Genomic DNA, 15,849 nt, shown 5'->3' with positions numbered 1-15,849 from the left:
GTCTGCCCTCGCGCAGAACTCAAGTTCTAGTTACGATACCACAGTGCCATCACTTGGAGCCAATGTGCTCACTGCGGACATGGTCTCGAGCATGGGCAACAACACCCTGTTCAACAGATGGCGACCCACCTACCACTTCATCTCGCCGGCTGGCTGGATGAACGTGAGTGTTCCAAAAGCTCAGAAGCTCACTGTCAAGCTTACACATTTCAGGACCCATGTGGTATGATGTACGATCCTACCACAGACACCTACCATCTTCACTATCAGTTCCACCCTAACCACGTCAACTGGGGCAACATTTCATGGGGGTATGTGAAGTCCGCGAAACTTGAGTATATCACGTTAATGCACGCAGACATGCCATATCTAAGGACCTCGTGACATGGACTGACGTTGGAGGCTGGGAGGACGATCAGGCACAGTCTGTTGGTACAGGACCCAACCCTGACTCCAGGAACTCATCCTACTATGGTCTCGGTATCTTCAGCGGTTCCGCTCAGCCATACAACCTTACAGGTGGACAGGATGGTACTCTCATTGCCTTCTACACTGCAGTTCAGTACCTTCCCACCAGCTGGGCTCTTCCCTACATCAACGGTACGGAAAAGCAGGCCATCGTCATTTCCAACGATGGTGGTAAGACTTGGGAGCAGTACGAGGGCAATCCAATCATCTCAGAGCATCCTGAGGGCTGGAATGTTACCGGCTGGCGTGACCCCTTTGTTGAGCCCTGGCCTGAGATGGATGCTATTCTTGGGCAGGACGAGCCTCACTGGTACATGGTGCTCGGTTCTGGTATCAAGGGTGAGGGCGGCGGTGGCCGTATCCCCCTCTACTCTGCTCCTCAGTCCAACCTGACCGACTGGACCTTCCTCGGTGCTCTCTGGGAGCCTGACAGGAACGAAACACTGGGCTCGCTGCTCGAGACTGGTACCTACGGCTTCAATTTCGAGGTCTCCAACTTCTTCTCCCTCACTGACGAGGATGACGATGTTCACTACTACGTCCTTATAGGTACCGAAGGTGGCAACCTTACGTGGCACCCTCGCGCTCAGTGGGGCCTGTGGAACGAGGGTCAGGTCACCAGACGTGAAAACGGATCGGCTGAATTCACTCCTGTCTCTGGTGGCGTTATTGACTCTGGTCTTCTCTATGCTGTTACCAGCTTTCACGACACCAAGAATAACCGCCGAGTCCAGTGGGGCTGGGCTGCTGAAGAGAACAACGGCTTCGGTCTCCTTCAGAACGGTTACCAGGGTGCTATGGCTCTTCCTCGCGAGATGTACGTCATCAAGACTCACGATCTCGTCAACGCCGATGGCGGCTTGACAACCAAGGGTACCACCCGTGTTGTTGAGCATGGCAACGGTACTTTCACTGGCTACACTCTCGGCGCCCGCGCTCTGCCTGACGTTGTCGAGGCTCTTCGCGGCGAGGAGCGCACCGTCAACGCGATTTCCAACTGGACCAGCAGCATGCTTGTTGGTGCCGGAAGCGCTCACATGGAGCTCGCTGTTACTCTCAGCAACTGCACTGGACCTGCTGGTGTCACCATCGCAGCCAGCTCTGGCGGAGAGGAGTACACTCACGTTTACTACGACCCCTCGAACTACACCATCAATGTGGACCGCTCCCACTCGTCGACCATCGATGAGTACGCCAACTACACCATGATTGGCCACTTCTACCCCTACACCTTCTCCAACGGTACCACCGAGTCGCTGCACATGGACGTCTTCATCGACGGTTCGCTCGTTGAGGTCTACGTCAACGTAAGTCGAAACTTCATCACCTTGACCATTCTCGTTTACTGACATAAAACAGGACCGCTTCTGGCTTACAACTCGCATCTACCCTGCGCGCCTCGACAGCACCAACTTCGGTATCTACGTTGGTGACAACTCAACCGTCCAGGTCTCCAACATCAAGACCTGGGAGATCACTCAGAACTCCTTCCCTGACCGCCCAATCAACTCTAGCTCTGAGCTTGTCTTCGACACGACCGAGGAGACTAACGACTACGTCTGGTGGACCGGAGACTAGTTGTTCACTTTTTATTAATTGGGACCGAGGTCAGCGAAAGCATGTATATATGTATTCACGATATGAGGTAATGACTACGACGAAGACAAAAGTCTGAATGTATATAGTAACGACGACAATGTACGTTGTAAAAGTATATCTTATTTCCGATGATCCTACACCCAATTACCCGGTTGCGCATCTGCATGCTTGCAAATATCGATGCACTAATAGCTTCTAACCTTCGCCCTCACACTCCGCGGACACAGCATCTTCGTCACATTATCCCGCGCGGTATGCCTCAATCGGGTTCCCCGAAGCGAGCGGCGTCCTCCAGGTGAGTGTCTTAATCCGTCCACCGGCTAAAAGGGACGAAGAGCCGTAGCTCTGCGGCATATTGATGTTGGCTTCGCGTAGTGCATCAACAAAAGGCTTAAATGCACTTACATTCATATCCAACGTTCGCTATTGACATTGTGATATTTGAGTCACCTACCGTACAGACAAATCAGACTTCAACATGACGGACGCAGAACAACAATACCAGCTCTCCCAAGAGCAAATCGACTTCTTTCTCGACAATGGCTGGCTCAAGTTGAGCAACTGTTTCACTCGAGGGCAAGCAGCCGGGCTGCAGTCTACACTATGGACAAGGCTCGGAATGGATCCGAATGACATGTCGACATGGTAGGTCTCTTGGAATGTTATCAATCACCATCTTGCTCACAGCCCCAGGCACACTGAACGTACGAACATGCCGCACTGGAAAGAGTTCCAAGTCGCACACTTCGCCCCACGCGCTTGGGGCGGGATCTGCAGCCTGCTGGGCGGTTCGCACAAAATCGACGTCGAATCGAAAGTGTCACTGTGGAAAGACTCATTCATCGTGAACCTCGGGACCCCAGAGAAGCACAACAAGCTCGTCAAACCCCAAGAACTCGACAACTGGCACGTCGACGGCGATTTTTTCGTGCACTATCTCGACTCGCCCGAGCAAGCCCTGCTCGTCATACCCTTGTGGACAGATATCGTTCCTGGGGGCGGCGGCACAATGATTTGTCCTGCTGCTATTCCGCATGTTGCCAAGCATTTGTATGAGAATCCGGAGGGCGTGAGTCCGCGCATGACGCCGCGGAGGGAGAATCCAGAGTTCAAGCAAGAGCTGGGACTGAAGTGGTATATTGATCTTGCAAAGACGATGCCGGATGAGGCGTTTGTGGAAGTTACCGGTGTGGTGGGCGACGTATTTTTGTTGCATCCGTTGATGTTGCATTCGGCGAGCAATAATATGTTGAGGAAGGTGCGCGTGATCACGAATCCGCCGGTGAGCGTGAAGGATCCATTTGTGTTTGACAGTGAGGATGGGAATTATAGCGCGGTTGAGCGCAAGACGCTGCGGGCATTGGGGAGGGATAGGCTGGAAGGGTGGAAGATTGCAGCTGAGAGGCAAAGGATTGTGCCCGAGCGGGTTAAGATTCAGGAGAGAATGAGGAGGGAAGAGGAGGAGAGACTGCGGAAGCTGCAGGAGAGTAAGGAGAGTATGGAAGGTGCTAAGCAAGTGCCTACTGCCGCATAGTTTGTAGCGACAATAACAACAATGGCTTTCTGAAGGCGCGCATTGAGATTCAAGTCATCAGCACTCCCATGTGCATTTGTGCCCTCCTTGTGGCTGTTGATTTCATGGTCTCATTAATTAATTACTATAGTAAGGGTATTAAAGCGCAAATCAAGTCAAACCATCTGCACTTACTGCTTTTTGGGGATCATAAAGTTCGGCCTACTCGCTGGCAGCGTCCTCGTGCAGTCCCTCAGATCCTTCAAGTTTGTCACACCTGTCAAGCTCATCCTGATATATGCCTTCGCATAGTCTTCGTTCCAGTGTGGCTGGTCACCAACAAAGGACTTCCACTCATCGTTGATCTTAGGGTGTACGCTCAACACCTTGTCGGAAGGAAGAACGAAGATCTTGTCGTTGGGTTTGGTCTCTTGCTGCAGCGTATCATTGTAGAATTCTACATCCCAAACTCCCGGAGTAGTATCGAGGGGCTTGTTGGCTTGGGCAGTGTCGACAAAGCGTTGCTTTGCTGTTGCGTGCGCGCCGACGAGAGCGGCAAGGTCGTGGGCAGAGAATCCTTTGGCTTGGAAGAGCGCGATAAGGTTGTCTGCACTGTCGTGGACATCTGGCAACAAACCAGTGGGTGCAGCTTTTGTCGCATCTTTACGGCCAACGAAGGTTCTTATGCGAGGTCCCTTGGGGCATGAAATAGTGGCGTGGTTGTGTGCGTATTGAACAAGGTCGGCGTATCCAACTTTATATTTGGTTTGTACACCCTTAAGAACCTGACGAATACCTTGCAGACCGTTGTTCTCTGGTCGTGTTTCCTCGCCAAAGTCCATCAGAAGAGAACCATCAGCGCCGCCATTGGGTGAGTTCTTGTCCCAGGATCCGGCGTCGTGGAAACCAAGGCGTACTGCCGCACGGGCGTTGTCGTTGCATTGGCCGTCTGATTCTAAGAACAGACTTGTGAGCTCTTTTGATACATCGTACCCTGTGGATGTGTCAGTTACGTTTGTCTGTTTGAAGGAATGCAAACTTACAGGCACAGCAAGAGTCAATGGCTGATATGCAGATGACTGGCTTGTTGGACTTGTCGTTGTCGATACCGGACTTCACACCAGCGAGTACGTCTTTGATGAGTTGTTGTACTTGGGACAGGATCCCCTTCAGTAAGTCATCGATAAGTCCTGGTGCAGCTTCGCGTTGTTCCAGTGGACTGGCAAGGGCAAGGAATGTGAGCGAGAGAAGAGGCAATGCCAGTATGAGCTTGTGAAACATCTTGAACGGCTGGTCGAGGGTTCAGATGCTTGCAAGCTTCACTGCTGTAGGTGGTAGGCCACGAACCCGTGAAATTGATGATTTCAAACTGGGTACGGAGCGTTCCTTATATGCTTCTCCATCGTTGAAGTCAGTCTTTCCTAGAATACATATTGTCCGCAGGGCTTCTCGTCGCCACACGATACTCTGACTCTTGCATGGTCTCGGTCGGTAAGGTACCTGGGTTAGCGAGGCTAAGCTTTCCAGCTCGCTTGCCCCGAAATAGTAGCCCTTTGCTTTACCACTTCGAGTGCACGACACCTGCCAAGTCTGCTGAACGGCGTCCACTAGCCAACCAGACGCAAGTCGATAGTCAGGATAAGGTCGATCATGTACACACGAGTCGGGAATCCGCTGCCGTGGCGGATGGACTGGCCTAGAAAAGCCATGGTTCAACCGGTACCGACCTGGTCAGCCTTACTCCAGACAACAAGGCTAGGAGATCAGAGCGAGGCTAGCGGTGCTGTCCGATGGAATCTCTGTCGGCTAGCTGACTTAGGTTGTACTTTAAACGTCTCTCGAGACATCAGGACTGTTGCTTCATCGGCTCCATGAGCCTTGGATGAACGATAGCGATACCACCAGTGGTAAAGTTGGAGCACAAGTGCTGACGCTGATGCTTGCTATCTGCAATAAATATCAGCCAGCCGTATGCCACCAGTGCTGGCAGCGAGAAAGGCCAGCCCTGCGCATTCGCCTCTCGTATTTCTATCAAGTGGCTTGCCCAGGTTATCGGATCTCGCTTAATCGCTTAAAACAGCATCGTCCACGGTGTTGGCACTGCAGATCTGGACCCTGAATGCGACTGTGGTACCGGAAGAAGTCGAACCTGAAGATCTTTTCGACATGCGAAACTTTTTGCTTCTCCAGCATAGGAAGATTCTGCCGTGGCCTGAACGTGGTCCGTGGATATCCAACGAGAGTCGCGTGCCTGGAAGAGGACGGCGGGTTGGCATGTGGGTGGTGATCAGCGCTAAGGCTGAAGGCTTCGGGTGCGGGGAGCCCGCCAATAAGTTGATCTAACCTTCAGTCTCACCCACGATGTTTTCCTTTGGTACGATGCTTCAACAAGACATGGCCAAGCATACTTATCGAGGGCCAAGTTGGTACTGAAGAGACTTTGAAGATGTCCGGCGAGCTAAGAGGACGTTCCGTACGGAGTTACTCATCGCTCAAGTCACCGGAGCATCACCGAGTATCGAATGTTGAACCTTGTTGGAGTGCGTAGAGCAGACTGAGTGAGTTTGCGCAAGCTTGGCTCTTCTACACCTAAAGCAAGCAACCAATAGTCGCGTGGATCTGCATGTTAAGAGTCTGACGTGCATCGTGGAGTTCGTAACCTTATGGATGACTATCCCTCTCAGTGTGTTGGATGCCAACAAGACACAAATAGAACCCATATTCAACGCGACAATAACTTGTGAGTCGCTGGTAGATGCTGATATGGGCGATCGCTGGTGATGTATGAATTCAAGAATTGTGCCTGCGACCTGCGACCTGCGACCTGCGACCTGCGTTCTGACTCGCCCTGGTAAGACAGATAGATTCTCGGCGTCTTTATGTCATGTGACACGTGCTTCTGGGTGCCTGTACTCTTGACAATCTCACATGGGGTCGTATGATGTTTTGTCAACAGGATAGCCATACAGTCCCTCTGCTCGAAGTTTCCTTGATCAGTGACGTGGGCGAAGAAAGAGGTCTACGAGCCAGGCGACTCTTGCACATGTTGTCCACCAAAATGCTGCGCGATTGCAGTACACTGCGATGGCCGGGATGGTAGTTGCAAACCAGGATAATAGCTGCGAAGAAGTAGAGAAATGCATAGAATGACTCCGTGATCTCGCGTCGCGAGCGCGTTTTTAGTTCCGGCGCTAGTACTAACACCGCGCTTGCCACATCGTCGAATGAGGTGCTTGGTTGCACTACTCAAACATTCACCGCGAATCCGAGGACGCGGTCCCCTCCTTCTTGTATTCGCGAGGTGCTTATCCTCGTCCTGCTATTATTTTGGGTTGTATGCGCGCACTGCCACCATGCCTCTAGGCTTCGAGCGCATCAACGAGCGCACCCAGCGACCGAATACCCTAATCAACTTCATACGCACAATTCATGGCCCATCTTCTACGACCGCCGAACAGATCCTCAACCGAGTTGCGGCAGTATGCTACCCGTTCATGAAAGCCAACATGATCCTCGTCCAAGCACTCGAAGAGTTCCCTTACAATACCGAGTTCGTTGGCCGTAACTTCAATGCTGGTGAGGTCATACAGCTTGTGCTGCGCGATAGGAATGGTCGGTGGCTGCCTCAGCGCATGGTGGAAATGGTTATGGTGCACGAACTGGCTCATTGCAAGCAAATGAATCACTCCAAGGCGTTCTGGAAGGTCAGAGATGCTTATGCAGTCGACTTGCGGGCTCTGTGGGCGAAGGGCTACACTGGAGAGGGCATGTGGGGTCGAGGCAGAGGTTTGGAGACAATGAACATACAAACAAGCCAGGTTGATGTTGGCGATGTGCCCGAACATCTGTGCGATGGCACATATGGGCGCAGGTCGAAGAAGAGGAGGAGAGGTGGGAAGGAGAAAGAGACACTCTCCTACGCGGAGAGGAAGCAACGACGTATATTGAAGAAGTTCGGTGCTGGTGGTCAGTCACTGGGCGCGGACGATGATACCAAAGTCAAGCTTCAAGGTGGTGTACCAAAGAAAGGCAAGCCGAGAGTAGCGGGCAGCGCGCGAGGTCGAGAACTCAGAGCCGCGGCTGCATTGGCGCGGTTCGAGCCTGTGAAGAAGGAGCAAGAAGAAGTTACTATCAAGAAAGAGGAGACATCGGACAGCGAGACTGAGGACGAATACGAAAATGTCGATCAGGCTGATGCGGCGCTCGATGTAGACGGGTCGAAGCTGGTAGACGATAAGGGCCGCGCCTTGATCAAGATCTGCGAAGACGAAGACGACAAAGATGGTAATGCACGGCGGGAGATGGATGAGATACAGGGCATTGCACTGCAATCGAAGCCTTTTCTTGATAAGTCTGCTTCCACACCTCTCTTACGCTCTGATACAGCGAGGCAAAGCTCTAAACCCAGCAAGCCACTGCCAAAGACCACCAGCTCTTCATCGGCACAGGTCATCCATCTCGATGAAATCTGGAAGCGACGTCCTGAGGCATCAGCAAGTCCTGCTACAGCAAAGCCCACAACCAGACCGGCAGCGGTGCGGGTGTCGTGCAATGTCTGCTCGCTTTCAAATGAGCCCAGATCATTGACCTGCGCTGTTTGCTCCAACGTCCTCAGTCCATACCTTGTGTCTGATCATTGGAGATGCACCAGGGAACCCTGCAAGCAGAGCATCTACATCAACGCAGGCGATGCTGGAGCGTGTGGTGTGTGTGCTAAACCGAGGCTGGCACAATGATCGAAGTAAGGATGAGATGGCTTACGACTTGAACGATATGATACCCCATAACAGTACAGTAGAAATAAAACAATGAAAACTGCGTCCAGAGTTAATCGTAGATGAAGTGCAATGATCAAACCAGCCAACTGGAAGGTGCTCCCCTTACTAGCGCCGATTTTTAGCACCTGCATCTCCAAACATCGTCGTCATCATTCTGAGCCTCCTTATTAGTGTCCTTCTATCACCACGCGTATTTGACTGCTCAAACCCAAGAGTTCAGACACACGTTCAAGCACCGCATCCTCAAGGCGAAAATGAGCTCTTGCACTGGAGCCCAGCATATGCGTTCCTCACGGTTTCTCTAGCTACCGCGTGAGATCTGAGACCTTATTTACGAGCATGCACTTGTTCGCGGTACAATACCGATCAATTGCGCTGTCGTGGAAGGTCCCGGATACCGGACATACTCAAGAGCCATTGTGATCACGTTATGACTACGCTTGTCTTCGATCCGCAGGCAGAGCGTTTCGAGTGGGGAGACTGCTCATGCGAAGATCCACCAGCCGGTCTTGAGCACATCGCCAGAGAAGCTCCCGAAGCAGCAAGAGCATTCTACAAGTGTGCGATGGCTACATGGAAAGAGCACCAGACTTCCTTCACCAGTCTCAAGAGCGCATATACGGCGTATTGTGAGCTCGACAGCACATCCTCTCCGCGAACGGGGCGTCGAAAGTCGTCAACTTGTGCGGTGCACCTCGATTGCTAAGTCATACCATACGCTGTAACTGCAGATGCTGTGCGATACTCATGGTCTCCTGTGCCGTCGGGCAGACTTGAACGTCAAGTGCGGCAAACAAGCCCAAAATATCCGAGGATATCGACAACTTGGGGCGCATGAAAGCAGGAATTCGGCTACTTGGGCAACAAACTAATCAACAAGGATGAGACCCGAGGGTATCCTTAGCGTAACCTGGAGTCCACGCGCACACTGTTCACCAGAAGAAGTATACGACTTGCGTGTCGTCCGATTCCAACACAAATCTCGTATCTCGCTTCAACCAACCATGAAATTCGTGAGACTCAATCAAGTCACCAAGAGGTACCTGACGCCAGCAAGGTTAGTAAATGCTCACTCTCCATCAGCGTCGACATTACTCGCGAACGGCGACTCGCTGCTACTTCGTATCATCGTACGATTCGAAGCCCAGCCTACTCATTTCAGACCTGCTTACAGTGAATAGCGTCCTCAAGTAGACAGTCAGCCACCTCGAATTGGTAGTGAGACGGAGATGCTCCCGTGATCGTCCGTCATTCACTAGCCAAGATCCTGCCCCGCATCACGCCAACCTAGTCTGGGAACCAACTCGCGCTCGTGATTTGACCAACAAACCCGATATGCATGCAACGTTGTTGGCTCAGCATTGCGGCCCTTCCATCAGGCATGTAAACATTACCATCGCGAAGTTGTTGGGTTACACAAGAACAACGGGCACCCTGTCAAACGGTGCAGGAAAAGCAAACCAGTAGACTTGCATGAGAGCAACTCGTGGATCCCTGTGGATTGTGGGAAAGTCCACCACCGAGTACACGAACCGTGCCGGGCCACAACAGCCCCATCCGACTAACTCCATTAGGGTTGCGTCAAGTCCCGACAGAGCACCTCTGAACATGTCGATAGCAGACTCGAGTTCTACGACTCCTCAGTTGGGACCAATCAGAGATGCTCCATTAAGCGAAGGACGTTCCCCTGCACTTCGTAGTTGTGCTCCATGCACGTACGTGTGGACAAGGGTTCAGTTCAGCTGTCAGGCCTAATTAGGGCTGCGCTGGACTTGCGCTCAAATGTGGCCCACGGGCTACGATATATAAGATTACAAGGGGTTCGTGATGTGCACCTTCACCATTGCTTGGCTCCGGCTCGCCCTGATCCCGCTCTTTTAATACCTCTAGGTCAATTCCAACCCGCAGCAATCTTCATTTACATCTTCGACTGGTCTGAGTACAAATCATACGCACGGTATGGCGAAGCTCGTCAACCCCATCGATGTCGCACACAGTCCGCCTGTGCTTGCTTTCGTCGGCCTCTTCACACATCTGGTCCTCCATCAAGATGAGTGGGACAACAACATCAACACCTTTCTCTGGATATGGTTACTTGGCTTTGGCGGTATTGCTACAGCTGAATATGTGCAAGACCCTCGGGCCAACTCAATTGGCGCCGTCGTAAAGGTCACAGCAACAGCAGCAGCTATCTACTTCGGAACGTTGTTAGTGAGCATTTTGGCTCACCGAGTGCTGTTTCACCGGCTGCGAAAGGTAAATACCTTTGGCTCAATTGGATTGATCATTGCTAACATGCAAAAGTTCCCCGGCCCATTTGTCGCACGCTTCTCCAAACTCCATGCAGTCTTTGCTGGTGTGCTCCCTGACTATCAATACTACAAGTACAGTGAGGCACTGCAAAAGAAGTACAAGACCGACGTCATTCGAACCGGTCCCCGAGAGCTTGCCATCTATTGTGCCGATGCAATCCCACTAGTCCACGGACCTATGTCAAGGTGTAGGAAGAGCGTTTGGTATAACAACGCGAACCACATCGGCGGCGCATCTACGCAGACGACGTGCGACAAGCAAGACCACAAGCAGCGGCGTAAGGCGTGGGACCACGCTTTTAACGCTAAAGCGCTGCGCGAGTATGAACCAAGGCTGAACAGACATTCACTTGCGCTCATGACAAAGTTGAAGGAAGAGGCGAAGAATCCTTCAGTGCGAATCACCAACTGGGTTAATTTCTATAGCTTCGACGTCATGGGCGATATTGGGTTCAGCCGCAGCTTTGGTATGCTGGAGAAGGGCGAAGAAGATCCCATGATCAAGCTTCTACACGCCAGTATGGAGCCGTTGTCCGTTTTCGGGCACATACCTTGGGCGCTGAACTTGATCACCCGTACGGCTGCCGGCGCCAAACCTTTGATTGAACATATCAACTGGACGTCGAAGGTCTTGAAAGAGAGGAAAGCTGTACGTAAGAAAGGAATCTGTCGTACTTGCATGCAGCTGACGCCAGCATAGATCATCCCGAAGGAAAACGACATCTTCAGCTGGCTGCTCGATCCTGATAGCCCAGACATCACCCCAGAACTGAACGCTGATTCTCGTCTTCTTGTTGTCGCTGGAAGGTAAGCAGTTGCACAATTGCGTAGTTCTTCGTGTTAGGAACCGACCTGACTTTCTATTCACAGCGACACCACAGCCGCAACACTGTCTTTCATCGCCTACGAGTTTTGCAAGCACCCAGAGGTTCAGGCCAAACTACGCAGAGCGATCGACGCCGCAGCACACGACAAGGACCACCTCGACGTCGAGGATGTACAAAACATCCCGTACCTAGATGGCGTCATCAACGAAGCTCTCCGTCTACACCCTCCTGTAAGTTCCACCACATCACTGACTTCATGAAGCAACTCGACTAACACCCCCAGGTCCCCTCCGGCGTCCAGCGCGAAACCCCACCCGAGGGCATTACACTCCCCAATGGTACCTACATTCCCGGCAACATCATCATCTGGATGCCCATCCACTGCCTACAGCGAGACCCTCGCTATTTTGCCAAGCCCCTGACTTTTCTACCCGAGCGCTGGACCGACGAGCAGCCTGACGCCGTCATCGACAAGCGCGCGTTCATGCCGTTCAGCACCGGTGTGTACAATTGCGTGGGCCAGAAGCTGGCGATGATGGAGCTGAGGAGCGTGACGGCGAATCTTGTCCGCGCGTTTGAGATTACGTTTGCAGAGGGCGAGGATGGCAGTGCGGTGGAGAAGAAGAGCAGGGATTGCTTTACAACGAATGTCGGGGAGTTGGATGTTAGGCTTAGGCCTAGGTACAAGGCGTGATGATGAGAGTGCGTTGATGGAGGGAAAAGATATATGGATATACGACGTACTGTAGATGTTTCACAGACCGAATGACATACGAACGAGATTCTCAAAGCAGGCATACACGCCTCGACTTCGAATGGACCTATGTGTTCGCCCAGATCGTAGTCTTGTTGCTCGAACTCGCTACTATTAGCTGTTTTCAACATAGTATCTGTCCGGCCTCCGCCTCCAAGGCCGTTCGTTCCAGTTCTCCATTGCTGGAGCCGAGCGCCAGCACAGGAGCGAGTGCACCAGATCGTCGGAAAACCTAATGCATATATCTCGGGCAAGAGTGCGGGGTCGCGTCGTGTCCCAAGATTTCCACGCCCACATGTCGGCCATCAGTTTGCGTGCTGGCGAGTCGGTACATGTACCTTCGCGTATGATGCGGACAGCTCTGTGGGAAGACGCGTGGCTTGGTGCGGGCTTCCACTACAGAGCCATCCGTTCGTTGAGCACAATGTTCTGGAAGTGCGAATCGACAACTGGTGTTTTCAGCGTCTGTGCTCTGATATACAGGTGGGATCTAGGTGTAGAGCTGTTGCAGATACATCTCGAATGTTTGAGGTTTGTCTTCCAAGGGCTCTGCATGGGATGTCTCGCGCAGTTTTGTGCTGCATGCGCCTGATGCTCGGTCTAAGATGCTGCCGTAGACTTTGAAGATTCGGTGATCATTGTCGCAGCCCCCGTTGGTGATTGTGAGTTGGCTACGTGCTTCGGTCAGGCCGACGATATGGGCTGCTAGCCAGGCGTCGTTGTAGCCATATCCACCACTATTGTCCGTATGAAGTTCACGTACAGTTCTCGGTCACCTTACTGCAATCAGAATGACTCCTCCGTTGAGACTGTAAAGGGGTCAATCAGATTACCGCAAATATGTCCATTCTGCACTTTGGCGGACCCATGACAGGCGACGAGAACTTGCGGCGTTTGGCGGGCGGAGGCATGTGTATCGACTGCTTGTGTAGAGAAATGAGCGCAGTGGCCAATACGTCCTCTGTGAATGAAAGAAGAGTCTTCAGTGATGGAAGGGGGCAATAGGAGACAATTGCGGTCTGCTGGAGGAAGAGGCAGCTATAGACAACGCGTGCCAAGTTTGGAAGGCACGACGACGGACTGGCGTATGTCGTCCAGCCTCGAGATGCGGTAGCCAACAATCATATGGTATTGGCTTGTGAAGTTGTTGGTAAGGTATACGTCCACATGCGTCTGAGGCCGAATATCGATGGCCTGATTGATTGGTTTAACGTCCTATATGAGTCTGAGACTATGGAAGACGAGAAAAGCAGAAGCTCCTTTGGTAATGCAAGGTTTGGTTACAGGAGGTTGAGTTCTATAAAAGTACAAGAGATGGTGGGGGCTCTTGCCCTAAGCAGAGTTGCTGGAAAATGAAAGACTGCAAAACAAAACAAACAAAGGAAAGTGTCGCGGCCCCGCAGCGATATGAAAAGGCCGACCTTTCTGACCCTCGGGTCCTAAAGGTTATATACACCGCAACAGAAAGAGTCTGCAATGGTGCAGTGCTAGGGCATGACTAGGCCAGGTCTTCTGTGTGCTGTCCAAGATGCCGTTTGCCTGTGCCTACCTTGGTCCTACTGATAAGGGCCAGAGTAGTCTTGATGCCTTCTTTGGTGTGGAGAAACAGCGGCAGTGTGAGCTGCACTTTCCCCAGGCTGTCCTGGAGATCGATGGCCTGGATTCCTACATAGTAAGTATTTCTGAGCAACACCAAAGTCTGCAGTCTCGTCAGCTTTGCACAACGCGTGTGCTCTCGCTATTGCGCAGGAAAGCACAGGTGATGACATAGAAAGAGATTGATTGATATAAGAAATCCTCGCAGCATGTATTCCTGGTGCTCCCTCGCTTAGTCCATCAGCAGTTTCCTTCTCGCTGCGGCATCTAAGTGCTCAAACTTTGGCCGCCCTTTGATCCTTTTCTTGTGTTCGTATGTTGGCTCATTTGTGTTGCTCGCACCCCAGTCGCCCTACTCAACTTGGATTCATGTTCAGCGCCTCTTCTCCCCAACCTTCTCCTCAAGCGTCCTGACATAGCCCTCTATCCTCTGCACCGCACTCTGCAGCGCATAGATATCCTCGGTAAGTAGCTGGTTGCTCACGCGGTACTCGTCGATAACGTAGTAGTACATGCCGGCGCCGGCGGTCGCGGTACCGAGGAGGAAACCGAAGAGTCTGTTGGATTGGTGTTAGCTTTGCAGGTCATGATATCTTGCGACTGGAAGTGACCGGCGGTGCTGGAGTCTCGTGAAGGAGCTTTTGGGTGAATGCGGAGGAAGAGGTCGAAGAGAGGACGTGGAGAGGCCGGGCGTGTTCGTGTTGCATTGTGTTTACACGTGCGTACATGCGCATTCATGCATGCTCTTGAAGTAAGACATGAGAATGGAAGACTCACCCTCCCCTAAAAGCGCCAACAGGCCTCCTGACCGGTGCAACAAGCGGCTTCTCTTGTCTCAAAGCAGCGCTGGTCTGGAATCCGCGCACGCTATTGTTCGCAGCCCGGAACGCTGGGCGAAGGACGCGGGATGCCATTGTATATCGTACTCTCGATGTCAATCGTCGAGGTCTGAGGTTTGCGGACGTGTAATGGGGGATGTGAGTGTGAAGTGCTGCTTGTTTGTTCGTGACGTGATGTTGCTCGAAGCTCCAGGTTCTCCGCCCGGATGAGCTCGTTTGAGCTCTACAAGCTTGGAAGGCGCGCCAGACGCTGGTGAGCTCTGGCCAATGAGCGCAAGGCTGAGCGCACCAGGCCGGATTGGGAGGAGTATGCTCACACTGCACTACTGGCAAGTCGTGAATGCTGAAGTTGCGACTGATCCTCCGCCAGACAGTCACAAAGGGGAAAGTGCTTTATCCGTCAAACCTTCAGGAGCCAGGTCGGGTTTCGGTGAGGGAGGATTCATAACAGGAATATTATGCGCGTGCTTAGTTGAGGGCCTCGTTGAAGTATCGTCGTAATTGTCGAGGAAGGACAAGACGTGGTCGATCGCCCCTATGTTGGGATTGGTAGCGGTTTTAGAATGAGGCAGAGCATATTCTGACATGATTGTCGGTAGACGTGTGGATGTGAAGAATGATGTGAATGCGAGTTGATTTGAGTGAGGAGGTTGTCAGAGGTTTTGTGTGCGTGGGAAAGACCTGTATGAAAACATGCTCTTACGAACCATAGTTGCAAAGCTGGTATTGTAGAGGAAACGAATAAGAACATCAACAAAAAGCCATACCAGGCGTGATCCCCTTGTGAGTAAACCAAAGAACATCAATACCAATGAGGACACCGTATAAAAACTCAGTCTGACTCAACACCGTCCCATGCATAATAATAACCAAGTGCCCAATCAAACTCCATGACAATTCAATCAATCACGAGTTTCTACCTCGACCTTAGACCAGCACCAGGCCTCTTCCCACTCTGCCTACGCATGCTCTCCAGCTTCTGCTTCAGCTGCTCATGAATCTTGCGGTTCTGCGCCCACCCCTCGCTCAGCTTCTGCATCCTCAGTGCCGCGATGACAGCCAATGCCGCCGACTTGAGCTTAGGACGGCGTTCGTGGACAGTGATGTCGGGTGTAATACCCATTTGCGAGATGAGATTGAGATCCTCTTGATTGCTGTATTGT

General features: G+C 52.1%; 8 protein-coding genes across 8 annotated transcripts; 6 read left to right on the top strand and 2 right to left on the bottom strand.

The window, feature by feature from the left end:
• Nucleotides 1–79: 79 nt before the first annotated feature.
• Nucleotides 80–2,046, top strand: BU25DRAFT_456321 (glycoside hydrolase family 32 protein; the record flags this gene model as incomplete). Its single annotated transcript, XM_033710013.1, has 4 exons — nt 80–163; nt 214–311; nt 359–1,775; nt 1,828–2,046. 4 exons carry the CDS (start codon nt 80–82, stop codon nt 2,044–2,046), a joined length of 1,818 nt encoding a protein of 605 aa, XP_033564085.1.
• Nucleotides 2,047–2,501: 455 nt separating this feature from the next.
• On the top strand, nt 2,502–3,686 carry BU25DRAFT_484957 (uncharacterized protein). Its single transcript, XM_033711216.1, has 2 exons — nt 2,502–2,712; nt 2,761–3,686. The coding sequence occupies exons 1-2, from the start codon at nt 2,546–2,548 to the stop codon at nt 3,599–3,601; spliced, it is 1,008 nt and encodes a 335-aa protein (XP_033564084.1). The 5' UTR covers nt 2,502–2,545; the 3' UTR covers nt 3,602–3,686.
• Nucleotides 3,687–4,959, bottom strand: BU25DRAFT_260988 (class II peroxidase). Its single transcript, XM_033701726.1, has 2 exons — nt 4,624–4,959; nt 3,687–4,574 (listed from the first exon to the last, which is right to left on the bottom strand). Exons 1-2 carry the CDS (start codon nt 4,859–4,861, stop codon nt 3,772–3,774), a joined length of 1,041 nt encoding a protein of 346 aa, XP_033564083.1. The 5' UTR covers nt 4,862–4,959; the 3' UTR covers nt 3,687–3,771.
• On the top strand, nt 4,960–5,371 carry BU25DRAFT_260979 (uncharacterized protein). The gene has a single exon (XM_033701725.1). It carries the CDS (start codon nt 5,059–5,061, stop codon nt 5,278–5,280), a length of 222 nt encoding a protein of 73 aa, XP_033564082.1. The 5' UTR covers nt 4,960–5,058; the 3' UTR covers nt 5,281–5,371.
• Nucleotides 5,372–6,838: 1,467 nt separating this feature from the next.
• BU25DRAFT_408497 (WLM-domain-containing protein) lies at nt 6,839–8,400 on the top strand. Its single transcript, XM_033705833.1, has one exon. The coding sequence runs from the start codon at nt 6,934–6,936 to the stop codon at nt 8,314–8,316; it is 1,383 nt and encodes a 460-aa protein (XP_033564081.1). The 5' UTR covers nt 6,839–6,933; the 3' UTR covers nt 8,317–8,400.
• A 673-nt stretch (nt 8,401–9,073) lies between these two features.
• On the top strand, nt 9,074–9,561 carry BU25DRAFT_408496 (uncharacterized protein; the record flags this gene model as incomplete). Its single annotated transcript, XM_033705832.1, has 1 exon — nt 9,074–9,561. A coding segment is annotated over exon 1 (296 nt), but the record flags the coding sequence as incomplete, so codon positions are not given.
• A 548-nt stretch (nt 9,562–10,109) lies between these two features.
• Nucleotides 10,110–12,246, top strand: BU25DRAFT_438320 (cytochrome P450). The gene is made up of 5 exons (XM_033709056.1): nt 10,110–10,614; nt 10,663–11,319; nt 11,371–11,477; nt 11,541–11,727; nt 11,781–12,246. Exons 1-5 carry the CDS (start codon nt 10,318–10,320, stop codon nt 12,189–12,191), a joined length of 1,659 nt encoding a protein of 552 aa, XP_033564079.1. The 5' UTR covers nt 10,110–10,317; the 3' UTR covers nt 12,192–12,246.
• A 1,777-nt stretch (nt 12,247–14,023) lies between these two features.
• Nucleotides 14,024–14,885, bottom strand: BU25DRAFT_408495 (uncharacterized protein). The gene is made up of 2 exons (XM_033705831.1): nt 14,625–14,885; nt 14,024–14,404 (listed from the first exon to the last, which is right to left on the bottom strand). The coding sequence occupies exons 1-2, from the start codon at nt 14,759–14,761 to the stop codon at nt 14,221–14,223; spliced, it is 321 nt and encodes a 106-aa protein (XP_033564078.1). The 5' UTR covers nt 14,762–14,885; the 3' UTR covers nt 14,024–14,220.
• Between the last annotated feature and the right edge of the window lie 964 nt (nt 14,886–15,849).

Source organism: Macroventuria anomochaeta (genome assembly GCF_010093625.1).
Source record: "Macroventuria anomochaeta strain CBS 525.71 unplaced genomic scaffold BU25scaffold_8, whole genome shotgun sequence".
Lineage (NCBI taxonomy): Eukaryota > Fungi > Ascomycota > Dothideomycetes > Pleosporales > Didymellaceae > Macroventuria > Macroventuria anomochaeta.
The sequence above is the reverse complement of the archived record's forward strand: the minus strand, read 5'-3'. Positions and strand labels throughout refer to the sequence as shown.